This window comes from Vigna umbellata, chromosome 5 (assembly GCF_029865625.1).
Source record: "Vigna umbellata cultivar VRB3 chromosome 5, Vumbellata_1.0, whole genome shotgun sequence".
In the NCBI taxonomy this organism is placed as follows: domain Eukaryota; kingdom Viridiplantae; phylum Streptophyta; class Magnoliopsida; order Fabales; family Fabaceae; genus Vigna; species Vigna umbellata.
In genome coordinates, this window is record NC_142169.1 from 34,466,188 (window position 1) to 34,485,933 (window position 19,746).

The window sequence follows — 19,746 nt, forward strand, 5'->3', positions numbered from 1 at the left end:
TTGATACACTTGACACCATCAATGATGAGCAACATGTGTTTCATCCACAATTGAGTGGGACAAACTATTTTTTGATGCACTTGATACCATCAATGATGAGCAAGGTGAGTCATCCATGCAAAAAAAAAATAGAAAAGATCACTTATAAAGACACAAAAACGACTTTGGGGAGCAGTGTTCATCTACCTGGAGAGTACAGTTGAAGTTTGTGTACAAATTACCCTTTTTCCTCTGGTAATCGATTACAAGACCCCTGTAATCGATTACCAGAGGAAAAAGGGTAATTTGTACAGAAACTTCAACTGTACTCCCCAACTAGATGAACACTGCTCCTCATTCTCTATTTTTGTTGAATTTTTCCTTTTTTGAGATGGGTGAGTGAGTTCAATGTTATTCGGAGAGCTCCCTACACCAATAATGAGGTTAGGTCATTGATTTCTTCAAAATAAAAATGTTCATTTAGGTGGTTTTCTCCAATTGAGGTGAGGTACATAACCCATGCTGTCAACTTTGACCTTTGCTGACTATTTTAATCATAACTTTTTCCACAGATCTCCAAATGATGTGATTCTTTTTTTATTAGAAAGTAGACTAAAAAATCTTTCCAATGATTACTAATTTATAATTTTTGGACATCTGAGTAGGTGCAGTTAATTCCTTAAAATTAACGTTTTATATATTTCTACCATCTCTGACCTTTGTTGGTTGTTTTGCTCATAACTTTCTCCACCGAACTCCAAATGAGTTGATTCTTATTTTGTTGGAAAGCTCTTTGAGTCTAGATTCCAACAAAACAAGTATAAAGTCATTTGGATTTCGGTGGAGAAAGTTAAGAACAAAAGAAGTAGCAAAGGTCAGAAAAACAGAGTTGGGGAGCAATGTTCATCTAGCTGGGGAGTATAGTTGAAGTTTCTGTATAAATTACCCTTTTTCCTCTGGTAATCGATTACAAGACCCCTGTAATCGATTACCAGGGCAGAAATTGGCCAAAAATGCTTATGGAGCTCATCTAACTTACATGAAAGCACCTAAATGACATTTTTTCTTAACAATTCAATGAGCTAACATGTTCCTACACCATACACACTGGACACATGCACTTGTAATCGCTTACAGAGAAGTTGTAATCGATTACCAGGTTAAAATTGCAGTTTTGTACTGAAAGTTGATCTACGCTACCCAAATGTGACAATTGCGCTCCCCATGATTGTTTTTTGTTTGTTGTGAGTGTCTTTTTAAGATATTGTCAATGGAGGACCCTTGTTGGTCATGGTTGATGGTTTTCACAACTTGTAGTGTGAAGTTTGGTAAGTCTTCTGTGTAGGGAAGACCCATCCTGGGTGGTCTTAGCATCGCAGGTTAGGTCCTACACCATACACATTGGAGACATGCACTTGTAATCGCTTACAGAAAGGTTGTAATCGATACCAGGTTAAATTTGCAGTTTTGTACTGAAAGCTCATATGTGCTACCCAGGTGTGACAACCGCACTCCCCATGATTTTTGTTTGTTTGTTATGAGTGTTTTTAAGATTTTATGAATGAAGGACCCTTGTTGGTCATGGTTGATAGTTTCTACAACTTCTAATGTGAAGTTTGGTAATGAATCAATGGTGTGTGCGAAAAAGCCCAAACCTTGGTGATACCAACCTCGACGGTGTGTGCGAAAAATCCCAAACCTTGGGAGAAATACCGCCAACCACAATGGGAGACAAAAGCCAAAGACTTACACAACCACGAAAATGTCGCCAACGACAATGCACGCCAAAATCAACAAAATTCCAAAACGAGGGATATATACCGCCAACGAGCTCACAGTTACACCATAAAAAAATGGGGAAATGATAAAGAGAGAGACAAAATCCTCGACAGTGATCAAATGACCCAAGAAACGAAGTAAGAAAAGTCGAACTCAAACTCAAAGGGGAGAGAGAAACAACATTTCAATGGTGGACAGAGAGTAAAGAAAAGCGAGGAACGAAGAGAACCCAAACGGTGGAGAGAGATGGATGCTTCAATGGTGGAGAGAGATGGAAGCTTCAATGGTGGAGAGAGAGTTGAGAAAACCAAACTGCAAGTGAATCTGAAAAAATAAACTGCCATATGAAAAAATAAACTGCCAAAAGGAGTTTTTATCCAAATTCATTCCAAAATTGCCCTCCTGAACAAATTTCACCTTTTTAAAAAAGCCTTTTAAAACTAACCAATAAAACAACGCCACGTGGCATTGTAAAAAAGTTGGCAAAATATAGCTGTTAAAGAAATGTTTTCCTTTTAAATTCAATCTATGTTAACAATAGTCTTCGTTGCTTCAAATATTTATTAAAAAAATTGTGATTCACTAAATAACTGTATATGCTTCGAATAATTAAGTTTGAAAAATAAATAAATAAAAAAACGGTTAAATTAAGATAAATAGTTACTTAAAAGGTAATACTGCTAAAATAATTAATTTAATTTAAAAATTGTAAATAATAAAATTAGAAAACAAATATTATATTAAAAAAATATACAATTACAAAGGATATTAAATAAATATTAAAATTAATAAAATTATAGCACATTGTAATTTAATTTCATAAATATTAAATTGAAAGATTTATTTTAACTTATGATAAAAAATTATTAAACTTATAAAAATATATATTTAAAAAATAATTATAAAAAATAGTTATAAAATCTAAAAGGTAAAATAATTAATATATGATAACAACAACATAAATAATGAAATGTATACACAAAAATCAATTATTTATCAATTACAAAATCAATTCTAAAAAAACAATCCCTTTATCGACAGTTAAATATTAATAGTTATAGATATAGAATAAAAACCAAACAAAATAAAACACATAGATTAAATCGTATTCTGGCTTATTACGGTAATACCCATGTTTAATATCGTTACACTTTGATACATTAGGGATGCCATTGGCATATTAGTCCCCCGAACAAACATGGCCTGGTTATGGCGCGCAGGTGCCAAATTCTCTCTGGTTGCCTCTGCCGTTGGCGGCGGAGTCACCACGGCGCTCATTGCCACTTCCGACGACCCCGAGACGGCTCTCAAGCTTTGCGCCACCGTCCCACATCGCCTCTTCCGCGACGCGGTCACGGCTGCTAACATTGCTTTCGGTACTTTCGATCTAACTCAACCTCCTTTGTTCTCGAGAACTTTCTATGAACGCTTATTCAACCTTCCTTTTGTCTTTTTTCTGCTTTTCCAATTCAATTTTCCGCCTCATGAAATCGATTACTAAAGCGTGATTACTGATTAGTTTTAAGACAATTGAACTTGTTGGAAACTTATGTACGTTTACAGTTTAGGCTAAAATGGTTCAATAATTAGATTTATGTGCGATTCTTTACTGAATTATGGATTTTTGAGTAAACTATCCTTCTAGCTTCTCAAATTTTACCGCGCTCTCAAAGCAGTCTCCAAAACTAACGAAATTGCATTCCTACAATCAAATTAATAAAAAATTCAAAAAATGTATCACTTAAGATATAATATTATTATATATGTTTAGAGACTAAATAATAATAAGCGGTTAAATTTCGAGACTTTGATGAAGCAATTGATCACTTTAGAGAGTAGTTTGAATTTTCTTAAATTTTATACATTAATGTAACAGTCCGTTAACTTTCAAGGACAAAGTGGTGATTTACTCAATTATGATTTGTGTGATTGTGTTGTTTGTGTGGGATAGTAAACATATTTTTCACTTGAAAATGAAGCTAGTATTACTAAAGCTGGTTATGATTTTGTTTTATTTGAAGATTATGAATATTCACTGTGGGGACTGCCGGAAGGGAGTATTGAGAGGGAGAGAATCAAGCATGAAGTTCACCTCAGGTCAGCACAAAAGCTTCAAGACCTTTGTTTTAAGAATGGAGGGGTTTATATCAAGCTTGGGCAACATCTTGGGCAATTGGTATGGTTTGATTTCCCCTCCTATTGATTTTGAAGAGAAAAATAGATACAAAGACCATCGACTTCTTTAATTTCTGTTGTTGTCCATCTATTGCACTTTAGGCAATGATGAGTTGTTTGATTATTTATTTATTTACAGGAATATTTAGTTCCTCAGGAATATGTTCAGACAATGAGGGAATCTATGCTAAATAAATGTCCAGTTTCTTCCTATGAGCAAGTATGCAACGTATTCAAGAAAGAGCTTGGTGATACTCCAGATAAAGTATATATTATTTGTTTCATTCCTAATAGACAAAGACATTGTTTTTGTTTAGTTAGTTTCCTTGGTGATTGATTTTGTCTATTGCTGTGAATGAGTTTTTCTTTTTAATGTAGATATTTTCTGAGTTTGATCCGGTTCCAATAGCAAGTGCTTCCCTTGCACAAGTTCATGTAGCTCGCATGCATGATGGACAAAAAGTTGCTGTCAAGGTTCTGCTTATTGCTAATATTTTGTTATATGTGTGAAAAGAGCATTTTGGATCAGTTTGATTCTATGTCAGTCTTAATGCTTCATTTTAATTTTATTTTTCTTATTTGTATCTATCAATGAATTTTCAGGTTCAGCATACTCACATGACTGATACAGCAGCTGCTGATCATGCCACTGTGGAATTGGTTGTAAACACATTGCACAGATTTTTTCCCAGTTTTGATTATAGGTACAGCTTTGATACTATTGGCAGTGAAATTACCATCATCATTATTTTGGGAAGTTTTAAAATCCATTTGATGGACGAGTGCATTTAATTATTGGAAAAATGAATGGTCTACGTTGTCTCTATAGCTATAGTTTTTATGTCCCCAGTTTCTATAGGTTGCTATGTACTGATCGTTTAGTAATGTTCTGTTCACTTCTGTCTACAGGTGGTTGATTGATGAGATTAGCGAAAGTTTGCCCAAGGCAAGTTGATATTTAACTCTGAAGCAATATGTATGCCTAAACATATAGCCATGCTCATTTAGTGTATTATGTTTAGTGGACTGGTTTAACTTTCAAGATTGATTTCGTTGTTTATTATGGTTATGTACTCCTTTAGTGTTGGAATAAAGTGAATGTATAGTTAAAATCATTTAACCAAAATTTGTCAGGAACCTTAAATACATGTTGAATTCAATTATATTATGATCATATTAATAAGCAAAGTCATTATTTTCCTTTTAACAAACCAATATGTAAATTGTTTAACAAATAAGCCACAGGGGTCAAAGAAAACCTAGGTTTGGAAAAGTCCAAGGTTTTATGCTTACCTCCCCCCTAAAAAGAAAAATAATGTAGGGTAAAATGTTACTTCTTTCTTTGGTTTGGAAAATGTTGTTTAAAATATTGTGGATTTAAGTTTGATAATCCTCCGGTATGTTTCATACTTTATAGGTTTCAAGTTAGGATTAAATCTTATCTTTAGTTTCTGTTAGTTTCAATTGACTTTCTCTATTGTCTTTTGAGGTCAGAGGTGGGATCAAATATTTGAATTTCATTCATAAATTCATTTGGTTCCATTACATTGCATTAAAGCCTTTATCTGTTTTTCTGTAGATGTTGTCTAAAATGTATTTACTTATCTTGTTAACCTTATTATATTTTATTCATTCATGACATGACATTCACAATATTTTGCTTGCGTAAGATTATTTCGAGAAACATGTATAACCATACCTCAATTGTTATGGCTACGAGATATGATGTTCTAGCATGATTAATATTTGTTTACTCGTAAAATTTGCTTTGAGATATGTTGGATTTTGGAATTTTATGTTTCTCATTCATCATTATTAGATTCTGTTTTATTTTCTTCATTTTTTCCCTGTTTTCTATTTACTTTCCTAACATTATTACTGCAGGAATTAGACTTTTTAACTGAGGCAAAGAACAGTGAGAGATGTTTGGATAACTTCCACAAATTGTCTCCTCATATTGCAAATTATGTATATGCGCCAAAAGTATATTGGAACCTGAGTACCTCGAAGCTGCTGACAATGGAATTCATGGACGGTGCTTATGTAAATGATGTAAAAACCATTCAGAAACTTGGGATCAACTTGCATGAACTTTCAACATTGGTAAGTTCATGTTTATGGGCTTCATTATAGACACTCGTACAGCGATCAACAATAGGTGTTGATAGTGTGTAGGTTGTTTTGTAACTTCATTGTATGCGTTGAGATATCTTTGATACGGTAATATATGTAAATTTAGTTGAGGGAGTTCATGATGAGCATTTTGGCTGCCTCATGCAATTAGTTTCATTCCATATGTGGCTTATAGGCAAAATTAAGGCCACCCACAAACTCATAAAGCTCCTGCACGCAGGATTGCCCGATCTCTGTGTGGGTTTGAACTGTATGGTAGACAGTCTTTTCTTTGTATTTTCAAGATTCTCAACTCAAACCTGTGACTTCTTGGTCACATGTGATAACTTCAACTGTTACGCCAAGGCTCCCTTTCATTTATTAAGTAATTTAGTAAAATCTGATCAACATTTTGCAGGTTAGTCAAACTTTTGCTGAAATGATGTTCAAGCATGGGTTTGTGCATTGTGATCCTCATGCTGCTAACTTGTTGGTTCGCCCATTGCCTTCCAGTAAAGCTAGCATTTGGGGTAATTATTCCTTCCCTTCACCTTCCTTGCCGATCTATAACTATGTTCTACCAGTTATTGCCCAGAATTAGGTTTAGTTGTTTTTTTTAAATCATTTAGGCTACTGTTTTTCTAATTTAGCAACCACAAGAAAGAAAAAAATAATCTATAAATTTCTCATGTATGAGATGGTGTCACCCTTAACATCTGGATCTTGTGGGCAAAAGCTTGCACCAACTAAATTTGGCTTTTCCAAGAGAAAGTTTCAAGTACTCATTTAATATGGGATGAACAATTCATATCTGTTTTCTAGAATTATGGTGGCATTGGCAAATCCTTTGATTTGATTTGGGGGTCTTTTTTAGTTTCCAAGGAAAAATAAATAGCTATGGTTGGCATTAAAAAATGTTATTTGAAGACTATACTAATAAAATATCATTGAGCACGCTGCATTAATAGTTCTCCACTGTTATTTTCAGAGATATTTAGGACGTTAATGTGACTGCGGAAGGATTAATACCATCCCAGGCTGTCTTTTTAGATTAAAATTGAAAGTTGATATGCATGTGTAAATGTGTGATTATCAATTTGATAATGATATTATTCTGAAAATTGGTTGTTTCTTTCAATTGTTAACAAAAGTATTGAATTACCATTTCTGATTTCGAAGTTAATAAATATGCAATTTCAATTTGCATATACCATAATGTTTTGCATGCTTTACATTATCAATCATCTAAATGCAGATATCTACTCTCCATAAATATCTATACTCTTGTTCTATTCCATTAATGTTTTGGTTTGTTTGCTCACCTCTGGCTCCAACTTGTTTGATTTTTAATAGCTGCATTGCTGGTTTCATGCAACGAGTTTTTCTTTATATTTTTAATTTGGATATTTATTTCTCATATAGGCAGGAGAAAACCACAATTGATCCTTTTAGACCATGGACTCTATAAAGAGCTTGACTTCCAAACAAGAACTAATTATGCTTCACTATGGAAGGGGTTGGTATTTGCTGATGTTAATGCAATCAAAGAATATAGTGCAAAGTTGGGAGCTGGGGAGGATTTATATGCACTCTTCGCTGGAGTTCTAACGATGAGGCCGTGGAATAGAGTTGTTGACCCATCTATGGATCATTTAGTTATACAGGGAAATGAGAGTGAACGATTAGAACTGCAGGTAAAGATATAGTTTAAGGGAAAATTTTCGCAAGAGTTTGTATTTCAGTCTCAGGTTCATTTTTTTTTTGTATCCTGAATCCTGCGATCTGCAGTTTAAGCACTTGTTTTAAAAAAATGGCCAACTACAACGTTGTTCACCTTTTACTAAGTATAAGAAGTTAGTCTGTTTTTAGGGTTTAGGGTTTTGCATGGTCAAATTTCCTTGCTTAACATGCCCCTTGAAGGAAAAGAAGCTAAAAAATGACTCTCCTAATTGTTTTGCAGATGTACGCATCTCAATATTTCCATCAAATCTCAGAGCTTTTAAGGCGATTACCGCGTGTGATTCTGCTAATGCTAAAGACAAATGATTGTTTACGAGCGGTCAATAATTCTCTGGTAAATACAACTGTGGTTTCCATTTATTACATTGCATGCCATGTGATTCATTGATGAATACTCTTCAAACAAATGTAGCTTGTGTCTAATTGTAAAATATCCAGTCCGGCGCACAGAAGTGAAAATAACAATTGAAGCAATACCTATTTGATGTGTCTGTGTATAATAATTTTTTTTCTTTTTGGGTATCATAATCAGTTACAGGGATCATCTTTGGAGACTTTTCTTATCATTGGAAAGGTTTCTTCGGAGGCTGTCATTGAAGCAAAGATGTTGAAAAGCAAATCACTTTTAACATGGTTAAACGTTAAATTGGATGAGATTTTGCTAGAAGTACGACTCTGGGGAATGCAGGTGGCCTTGTGGCTTTTACAACTAAGAAAGGCTTTGTCTTGGTCTAACCAACCATTATAGAAGAATTAATCTGCCTCATTATTTTCTACATTTTATTCTTTTGGAAAATAAGCTCTCATATTTTTTGTGTCTGCGGTCACAAATTCCCTCACAATATGTAACCTATGTTTGAGGCGCGGATTGACGAATTGGTTTTAGTACTTGTTTGGTTTTCTTAGTTTGAAATCTCAAAAACATGCACTGGTCGAAGAGGGTGAAAGTAAAGGAGCAAGTATTTCTTGTGTTAGTCTGTAGCCTTTACTGTATTCATGTGGGCGGACGCAGAATGTTGTTGTAAACTCCCATTAATGTATGGGGAAACTGTGAAATATATAGATGACTTTTCACATCAGTTTCAATGGTTGTTTTCGGGTCTATTCGGATGGCTATTCTACATGCTTTCTTTCTTGTGTTACATGAAAAACAGTAGTAATATACAAATAAAGATTGACATGAAGATAACATGTTTGATAATAAAGATGTTTTTTATTATTAGAATTGCTCCTCCTATATCTTTTGTCGGAAAAAAAGATTGACATGAAGATTAAACGTTTGAAAATTGACTTTACTTTCATAGTCAACAATTCTCCTAATTCTTCACCTAACTCAAACAAAGGACTCAGCCTTACAAACAGTTGTTTATCGCCTAAGCCATACCCAAGCAAGTGACATTCCAATAAACAACCATTACTGATGCCATTCTACCTTCACAAAAACTGGCCCGTCTTCAATGTTTGACGGTACTACTTCATTAGGCTTCTGTGTGGTATTACTGTTCTCAAACACCATTCCCCCACACCCATATTGCTGTATAATAAGCAGTGAAGAGCTTGAACCAAAGTTATTGGATGCCACAATGTCCCCTATGACACCAAGTTCCGGACAATCTGTCCATTTCATCAACTCCGTTAATATCAAACAGTTCCTACCTCCCCCTTGTCCTAAAATATACAAATCATAACCAATTTCGTCAACCTCATGGAGCACCTCAGGAATATCATCACGACTTCGAACTTCTTTTTCTGAATACTTTATAGAATCCTCATTGCTCACTGCTTTCAGTCTGAATGCACTCACATACTCATCATCCAACTCCTTTTGCTTCTCACTGTCTACTACCACAGATAATAGTCCATGATTCTCAACATGTGACATAACATCAATCTCAGCAGCTTCACCAAACATAAGGATCCTCACCACAGATAGTTGTACCCCTTGATGCTTTGACAGCCTCCATGCAACAGCCAAGGCTTCACGGTCATCAGGACCACCGATATAAACCATAACCACTCGCAAGTTCACTTTGAACAATGAGGCAAGTCCACGGTCAACAAAGATTCCCACAGTGCATGGTGCATCTCTCATCACATTGCGGTTTATTTCTTGGAATGCAGTGTTGGATGTCTCTAGAATGCCTTCTATGTTTGATTGTTTGTGGTAAGGAAGGAGAATCAGATTGGCTTGTTTCTCCTGTGACAAGTTGTATATGTCCTCGTGAATGGTTGAATAGGAGGATGCAGCTGCAATGGTATCCACTTTACTGTTCTCATTTATTGCTGCGTATGTTTGAAAAATGTTTGTGATGCTCTCCAAGTCTTGCTGTGCTTTGGTGAGGGCTTGTTCACCACCACTTTGCTGTTGGTTGAGCTGATTGACATGGGAAACAAAAAGGGAAGCGGTGTGTCCAGTTAGTTCAACAAGCTGAAGTGCAAACACACGTAGAGGGGGGAGTTTTGTGGTGTGGCATGCTTCGAGGATGTTGATCATTCCTGTGGCTTGCCGAGGGTTGTGGACACATGCTAATATACGCAACTCTGCTTCGGCCTTTAAGTTTTGTAGGGTCTTAAGTTTATTTTGTTTGTATAGCTTTCTTGGCTTGTATATAGCATTGATGATAAGAGGCACCATCATGGTCATTACTAGAACAGCTATTGTCAAAATTGAGAAGGACTCCACACTCAAAATCTGATAGCAAAACAAAAATAATGGTCATTTATCAACTATGATTAATGAGTGTTTTGCAGTATTTTGTTTTCAATATTCATGTCAATCCATAAAAGCAAACAATTTACAATGAAATTACTTGATACCTGTTTGTCCCAGGCACTGTTGAGCATTAAGATTGGTAGGATGCCTTTGGTGTTCATTAGCAGTCCAATAGACACACCATCAAGAACAGGCATACCATAAAACTGAGTGGCTATTACAGTGCTTAAAATCTTCGGAAGGATTGAGAGGAGCAAAATGAACAGCACCAAACCCAAACCCTGAGTTTTTATGACATATATTGCTCTGAGCCTTATGCCACAGCTACCAAAGAACAATGGAGCCAGATAAACAACTCCAAAATCCTCTGACTTCTCTATGAGCAAGTGGGTAAATTTACCACGAGGTATCATGATTCCATAAACCAGAGCCCCAACAACAGGGTGTGTCCCTAGCAGATCCGTGACCGCTGCAGAAGCATACGCTCCCATGACCACAATGAACAACCCACTATTGTCCCACTCATTCTGATTGGTTTTGCGCACTATTATCTCCACCAAATAAGGACGAATAACAGCGAAGCAGAAAAGCACATAAACTATAGTGCTCAGCACGCCGTAGATGGCACTTCCACCGTTTATGGCAAATGGAACCAACATTGCAAACATGACCCAATTATAGAAGTCACTGATCATGGCTGTTGTTAAGGTCACTCTGCCAAGTCCCGTGTAGAGGAGCTTGAGATCTGCAAGAATGTGACTAACCATAGGAAAACCTGTGACACTCAAAATTAAGGTCCAAAACATATAAGCCTTTGGCGTGTCGTAATTTGCCCAATACTCTGGAGGTCCCTTGTACATTTTTAGAGCCAAAGCATATATGATACCCCCACACAACATTGGAATCAAAACGCCAGCAATGGCAATGCTTGTGGCCTTCTTTCTTCCTCGTAGGATTGTGTCAAAATTCATGTCCAAACCAGCCAGGAAGACAGTGTAAATGAGTCCCACGTATGATATTGTTTCAGTTGTTAGGATTGACTTCAAAGGGGTGAGAACCTCAGATAAAGCTGATGATCCAAATAGTTCTGGACTTATCAGAATACCCATCTGTTAAAAACAATTACCCACAAATTAATCACAGTGTAAAATGCAATTTCTGTAAAGTTTCATCGTGGCAATTATAATATAATCATTTGATACAAACCTTTACATGATTCTCAAAATAAAACTACAATTCTGACTGGAAAAATTACAAACAACTTCGATTTAACTGTATATAGGATTTTTTCCTTCATCCAGGAAATACATTTCTCTAGATGTTTTTCTCTAACTAGAATTCTCAATAATGTTTGTCATCGTTCATTTAAGTCAAACCTTTATCATACGTGTATTATCAGGTAAAATGAATGCCAAAAGCACCGAACTACCACATCTAAATTTTGTTTTGTTTGTAATCATGCATGTATGTGTATATATGTAGCATGGAGCACGATTGAGATGCAACTATACGAGCATTGAAAGAAGCAAACTGAGGAATAGATGATGCACTTGCCAAAATCTCAGAAACAAGACGTGGTTGGTTTAAGGGTTTGAGGATGTAGTACAAAATACGAGTGGATAACAACATGAAAGCAACTTGGGCTGCCAAGGTAGGAAGGTAAAAGAACAGGACGGTTTCACTTTTCCATATGTCGTTGGCATTTGAGACATCTACATCGTAACATCCTGTAGTAACGCGTCGTTTTAAGTATTGATCTCCCGTTCCTGGATCAATCATAGCTGCTTTCTTTTAACAAGTAAATCAAGCTTTAAATAATGTTTGTGATTGTGATGATGTAATGGCTTTTCCTTTGAAGTCTCAATATATTCTACTTTTTGTTTGTAGAGAAAGTTATAGACATCTTTGTGGGCAACATAGATTAATCACCCAATGATAAGGGGATGAATTGAAGCACAGACATGTCATGTTTGATGTTAGGGTTTACATTATTTCTGGAATCTCAGAAATCCATTGCAAAGTCTTAACTGTTTCCCTATTTCTGTCCATTTCCTATGAAGAAAGTAAACAACCTTCAACGATTCTTTTAGCTGTTATACCTCTGGATTTTCTAATCCCTACCTAAAACCTACTTTTAACTGCCAATAAGAAAAACTAACTTATATAGAAAATAGTCAATAATTATATATCTGCCTCCGTTTAAATTAGACAGTGCTTACTAATATCAGTAATTTCAGATAGATAACGGTAGTAATCATCATCAATAATAATAATAATAATGATAATATAAATATTAATATATAGCTTAAATGTATGATAGTTATTCTTGTAATAAGTAATATATTTGAGAATTCTATCTCATCAGTTATACACTAATGAAATCATGTGAGAACATAATGTTAAATGTTTATTAAGAATGTGGATTTAAATTTAATCCGTTATCATAAAACTAACCTTAAAGATTTGTACGGTATATTAGTTTATATCTGATCAATGTAAAATTTGTAATACATATTATCATTTTTCTATCATATTGAAATCTCTGCACTGTTTTGATATTATCATAAAAACCGAACTTTTAAATTTATTTTAATTCCCAAAAGTTATATGGTAAAATTACTTTTATATATATATATATATATATATATATATATATATATATATAAATTATAAATTAGTCTTATTTTATATATTAATGAATGCTTAGTCAATAATTATATAAAATAATTATTTAGTCTTCGTATTTGTATTGTTATTTAATTTAGTTTGTACATTAAAGCTTAATTAAGTCTATTAATTTGAAAATTATCATCAACTTTCTTCAATTAAGACAAAAGATGTTAGCAAACCATATGATGACAAGAGGACCAAATTGATGCTAATTAAAAATCAATTAGAGTTTTTAGTAATTTAGGAATAAAGTTAAACATATATAAATCAAATTGAATAGATTATATAAACAGATGGACGATAACTTAATAAATTTATAATTAATGGTTTACTAAGATGTCTGCGTTACATTTGTATGATGGAGATAATATTACATTTGAAATTGCTTTTTATTCTCTGTATTTTATCGAATTTATCTTTTGTATTATTCAAGATTTCAGTTAAACTCTCTTTTTATAATTAACACCAATTTTATATCTTTTGTTTTTATGTTGTAACAATCCCACTATAATCACCTTCATTATAAAATATTCATAATATATTTACTCACAATATAAAAGTGCTGTGTGTTAATTATAGCACTGAGAACTTTGATTTACTTCAAAACGCTAACTTCTTTCTTCATATTATATATATATATATATATATATATATATATATATATATATATATATATATATATATATATATATATATATATATATATTGCTGCAATTGATTTTATAGTACTAAAATATTTTAGGTTTAACTAAGTTTTAAATTTTGTACATTTAAATAATTTTAATTAAATATCTATTACATTTTTTTATCTATTAAATGTTTAAAATTTTAATATATCATATAATATATCACTCTCATAATTGAGTGAAAGTCGTCATATATTTTAATATTTTCTCAAATAATAGTGAAACTGTTCTCGTCATCATCGTTGATTATCTTTATTGTCTCATTATCAACGAAAACAAAAAAAACACTTATCATTTTACATTAATCATAATATTATTTTATATTAGATATAAAACTTTTTATTTCTTAACATTTATACATAAATAAGTAAGATAATGATACAAAATAACAAATATACCACTCAAATAATCTAGATACTCAATCAAAAAATATACACTCTTTAAATTATAAACCAATATATATATATATATATATATATATATATATCAATTAAATTAAAAGTATTTAAATTTATTTGTAACTTTGAGTGAACCAACCTTTTAGCAACATCAGGATTATCAAAATTATATTCCACAAAGATTTAATAAACATCTTAATAATTATAAATAAAAAATTGACAACAACTTCAAATATTTTCAAAAGTCAAAGTTCATTTTATTCCACTTCAACGTATCTCGATTTCAAATATAAAATCTAACTAATGGTTTAATGTAACTTACTACATAATTCTCCTTATAAATTGAATCTATCCAAATAACTTACTAGCCTAACTTCTGGTATTGTTTTAAAAAGTTTACTTAAAATAATTTTATTTTTACTTTTCTTTATCTTCTTTTCAACAATATTCTTATATAATTAATAATGATGAATACAATAAGTTTGTATTAAAAAGAGACAGGATGTCTAAAATTTTTGGATAATTGTTACTAAAATTGTATGAATAATTGTTTTTAAATGGAATGAGTAAAATTTACAAAAACCTGACTTTAACAAAATTCGTCAAATAGTTTTAAACAAGTTACTGTATATTTAAATTACAAAAATACTACATGATCTAAATGTTTAGAAATTTTAACAATTTCATTATATATAGTAATTTATAGGATTAAATATGTTTTTAGTCCCTAAACTATTGACCGTTTTTGGTTTTCGTCCCTCTTCCAAAGTAAGGTACAATTTAGTCCTCAATCTTTAAAAAACGTTCGTTTTAGTCGAAAAAACGAACGTTTTGAGGACTAAAACGAGAACTAAAAACAAAATTTTGAGGACTAAAACAAACGTTTTTCTTAAAGAATGAGGACCAAATTGTACCTTACTTTGGAAGAGGGACGAAAACCAGAAACGGCCAATAGTTTAGGGACTAAAAACATATTTAACCCTAATTTATAATTGTTAATATTTGTTTTAAAAAAATTAAATTGTATACATGTTAAAAGACTTTTTGGTAGTTTAGGCCGCCACAGTTGACAATTGAAGATCTGACAGAACTAATTATGATGTTCTATAAATGTCTCACCTATCTTTCTGGTAACAATTCAATTACCACCATCTCCTTCTCCTGTTATGTTGCAATCTTTTTTATTCATTTAAAATAGAGCTTTCATGTTAATTTTTCAAATGTTTTCTTTAATTTGTGGGACCTGAGAATAATATTTTAATCAATAACATGAAAAAAATATGGTAAAGAAAATTTAAAAAAATGGTTGAAATAATTAATTTTAAAGGAAAAAGTAACCGTTTAAATTAAGTTTAAAACTTAGAATGTGTATTATCTAAAAAATTTATGTATTTATAAAATAAAAGTATAATTTTTAATTGATATAATAAATTCTATAAAATAGTATCATGTAAATTTATGATATACCATCTACATTTATAATTAATTCCCAGTTATTGAAATAGAGCTTACAAAAACTACAAATAAAATGTAAGAGTTAATAAGGGGGCTTATTTTATAAGGATTGAAGAATAGCAATTGGTCACATACATTCAGTTTTTTTCTAAAATATATAATGTGAGATGAATAGGTAGGAAGGTGGAAATGAATGAATGTTAGTACCATAAAAGATATGAAAGGGATGTAACTAGGTTGTCCTTAGATTGGTTTAAATCACATGTAAATAATTAATAAAATATATATAAAAATAAAAATTTAAACAGTAACTAAATCAAGATAAAATTAAAAAAATTGTTTTATAATTTTATCTTTTAATTAATTTTTTATTAAAATTATTATTTTCGTTGATTTTATGGCTTCTTTAATTTTTTTCATTTTTCCGATTTAATAATCTTTTTAAATTTAATTTTTTTTAATTATGAAATAACTTATAAAAAATATTTATAATTCCATATTTAATTTTATAATTATAGTAGTAATAATAATAATTTTATTATAATAAAAAAGTAAAGAAATGCGTCAATGTGTTTTCACTAATAATTTTTAATTAATTAACTTAGTTATCTATTATACTCCAATATTTATATTCAAATATAATTTAACTTAGCAAAAATATTATATTGTCAATAAAATATTGGTATGAGTTTAACAAGTGAGATTTAGTTTTTTTTTTTTCATTAAGGACGATGAGAAGTCCAGCAAAATTACAAAAACATGTTTACTGTTCTCAATATACTATTTATTTAAGAAATTATTTTCTTATAAAAAAAGACAGTTCCATATAAAATAAAAAATAATATTATTTGAGTGGGAAAGTATCACGAAATCATTGTTTTATCATTGTAGATATTTTCTTGGATAAAGATTTTAAGTTTTTTAAAATAATATTATTAACATCATTTAACATATATTAATTTTATAAGTTAAATATGTTTTTATTGTATAAACTATAAAAAAACTACATTTTAGTAATTTTTCAAAAAAAATTTATTTCGTCGAAACTAAGAACATTAAAAAGAAGTTGAGATGACTACTAACTGTTGTTATAATGACACAGGGATCGTCATCTTCCTAAGTTAAATATTTATTTGGTTATTCAAGTCGAAATCAACCTTAAATATCAAACAATGAGTCTTCTGACTTGATCCATTATTTCATTTACTACTATAGTATACATTATATACAAAATTTATTAATTCCTCTTAAAAATATCTTTTGGGCTTGATGTCTAACATTTAATAACACTTTCTTCAACCTCTTTACTTTACTAGGATAATTTGGATAATTTTATACTCATAACCCATAAAAAAAATACAGGCCTATAACCCCCTTGTCATTTTTGGGTGTCTTACCTTTTGGAAACCAATGTCACCAAAAAAAGGTTACTTTCTATTGAAATTTTTCCTCCAACTAAAGATCATTACGTTACCATTAAATCTAAATTTATTAACAAATTTCAAAATTTAAATTATCTATAAATACTTTTGTTGTTAACTAAACTGTTAATATGATTAATTGATAAATTAAAATTTGTGTTATAAATGAAAATATTTGTTGATAATATATTCGATGATCAATTTCATATGTAATTTGTGATTCTTGGTACCTGTTTATGTTTCTGTAGTTAAATCTTCGAATAAAATTGTAACATCTCAAAAATACAGTCTAAAACTATATAATAGAATAATCACATTACATAATAATTCAGATCAGTCTAATGATCATTGCAATGACATTACCCGACAACACAGGAAAAACCCGACACACAGATGATCATTGCAATGACAAGGACAGACGTACAAAACCCGACAATACAGGAAAAACACAGGGTAAGCTTATGTAATTTAATTCAAGCATAAACATACATTTCTCACATTCAAACACATAAGATACATTTCAAAATACGTTTAAAGCAAGGCTTACTACTAGACTGACTGTCCGGACTGTATGAAATCTGTGTAGCTACGACGTTCGTGCACCCGGGTGATGTAGTAACTGGGATGCCCTCAACAGCTGCCACCCGAGGTTAGTCCTATCTGTCCAAAGTACCCCTAAGGACTAGGACCTCCTGTCGTTCCCACACATGATCTACCCTCCTCTACATGAGCACGGGTACTCACGGAACATCAGGATGAACCGCCAGCTTAGCATTACCACATTCATACTTTACAAATTCCAATATTCATTCATGAGTCGTTCCTCCCCAGAACGCTCGTTCATAATCCACAACATTTCATCCATCTCATATTTTCTTCATCTTTCATTCTCAATCATTTAAATTCCATCTTTGTTCAAGGAGTATTAAGGACATCAAATACCGAACGTTCAGTCTTCACTCAGAACGAGGATGAACACTTGGAACGAGACAGAGAAGTCTCCCGTTCCAGAATAGAATAAGACCGAGAGGGTTACTGTCAGGTTGAGAAAGAAACCGAGTACAATTATAGAACACAAGAACGAACGTTACTTACAACATGAATCAGTTAAATGAACTGACTCTCGTGAGCTCAAACCAACACTTCAAAGAACATGTCAAGTACTAAGGCTCTAGGCCGAAACCAATGAATGTAGACACGTAAAGACGTTTAAAGAACGGTACTTAGAAGAATTCACATACAAAAACCTAATGTCAGTCAATGACCGAACACGGTAGAGGGAAATTCAACTGAAGATGGACGAACACTATTTTCATCAAAATAGATCAGACCATAAACAAGTACAAGCGCTTGATATAAGACCGAGCACTACTCATTTCGAAAGCTTGGTGTGACCGAGCACTACTTAAATTTATAATAGAAAGCTTAATAAATATAATAAGATACTATTGGATTTGCGTTTAAAAATAACTAAATATACAAATACATACATTTATAACGTTTAAGTTTATCATCGAATACTCAGATGTAACTACGTTGGTCGAACGCTCAAGCATAGTATTACCACACTAAGACGCTCGTCCTTAACTAGGATTCTTTCCAAATAAAAGAATCCAATTTCAACCAAGTTTACTAGAAACATCGAACGGTCAAGGACTGTTCAGTACCGAACGTACAACTTCATAGTGGAAATTTCATACCAGAATCATTTATCTTCAACTCATTTCTCAATACATAATTTCATAACTTTATAAATCCATATCATAATCAAATTGCATACTTCATACAATGCATATCATACTAATTAATCATATTCCACATAAACAATCATATCAGCATTCATACTTTATATACATTCAATCACTCAACAACATACATTCATTATCAACGAACGAGCAACGAACATACAATTAAATTAGATAAGCTTCCCTTACCTCTGAGCGCGAACGAACGTCCTAAACCGATTACGGTTCGCCTGATTACAATTCCTTCTACCCTCAACGCTCAACGACTCTTCAAACCAGAATTAAACAATAGACCAAAATGATTCAAAATGAAACTAAGAACTCATGCAACAAGAACTTGGTTTGCATGTGTACGAGAACGAACGGCTAAGGACAAGAAGAACTTACCCGTTCAGAACTCGAAACCAATCGGTTCAAACTGAAGCTTGGGACGCCGGAAGTGCTTCTACGGTGCCTGAATGGAGATCGGAGAAGAGAAATGGTGAGTTTCGGTAGAGAGAAGGAGAAATGAAATATCAGATTTTTGGAGAAGAATAGTGCATGCAGAGAGTGTGACACGAAATTTCAGAAAATCAGTTTTGTTTCAAACGAACGTCCGCTCATCTGCTGACACCTGCATTCCATTATCTAATTTTCGGATCCTCGTTACTTGACACCTGACGTCCGTTCAGAGGGGTTTTGGATGCGTTTTTAATGGTTCTGATAAAAATGAACCGATTAACTTATTTGATGTCATTAATAATTATTAATGGATTTCACAAAAGTCTAATGATTAAGTTTTGGATTTAGATGACTAATGATAATGGAGAAGGTAAAGAGAAGTAGCATGGCGTATCTTAAGTGTCTATAACATATTTTGTAGATATGAGATGT

At 32.3% G+C, this 19,746-nt stretch overlaps 2 protein-coding genes across 2 annotated transcripts; one reads left to right on the forward strand and one right to left on the reverse strand.

Annotated features, from left to right (window-relative positions):
* The first annotated feature begins 2,925 nt into the window (after window positions 1-2,925).
* On the forward strand, window positions 2,926-8,887 carry ATH9 (ABC2 homolog 9). The gene is made up of 11 exons (XM_047317001.2): window positions 2,926-3,134; window positions 3,780-3,934; window positions 4,073-4,198; window positions 4,312-4,407; window positions 4,537-4,637; window positions 4,843-4,879; window positions 5,818-6,036; window positions 6,464-6,575; window positions 7,468-7,739; window positions 8,006-8,119; window positions 8,318-8,887. The coding sequence occupies exons 1-11, from the start codon at window positions 2,957-2,959 to the stop codon at window positions 8,531-8,533; spliced, it is 1,626 nt and encodes a 541-aa protein (XP_047172957.1). The 5' UTR covers window positions 2,926-2,956; the 3' UTR covers window positions 8,534-8,887.
* Window positions 8,888-8,999: 112 nt separating this feature from the next.
* Window positions 9,000-11,607, reverse strand: LOC124840777 (cation/H(+) antiporter 15-like). The gene is made up of 2 exons (XM_047316892.2): window positions 10,603-11,607; window positions 9,000-10,477 (listed from the first exon to the last, which is right to left on the reverse strand). Exons 1-2 carry the CDS (start codon window positions 11,605-11,607, stop codon window positions 9,200-9,202), a joined length of 2,283 nt encoding a protein of 760 aa, XP_047172848.2. The 3' UTR covers window positions 9,000-9,199.
* Window positions 11,608-19,746: the final 8,139 nt, after the last annotated feature.

Coding starts and splice junctions, on each gene's coding strand:
- ATH9 (XM_047317001.2), top strand. CDS start 2,957: ATGGCCTGGTTATGGCGCGCAGGTGCCAAATTCTCTCTGGTTGCCTCT. Junction 4,199..4,311: donor TTGGTGATACTCCAGATAAA/GTATATATTATT, acceptor TTTTTAATGTAG/ATATTTTCTGAGTTTGATCC. Junction 4,638..4,842: donor TTTCCCAGTTTTGATTATAG/GTACAGCTTTGA, acceptor TTCTGTCTACAG/GTGGTTGATTGATGAGATTA.
- LOC124840777 (XM_047316892.2), bottom strand. CDS start 11,607: ATGGGTATTCTGATAAGTCCAGAACTATTTGGATCATCAGCTTTATCT. Junction 10,478..10,602: donor ACAGTGCCTGGGACAAACAG/GTATCAAGTAAT, acceptor TTTTGCTATCAG/ATTTTGAGTGTGGAGTCCTT.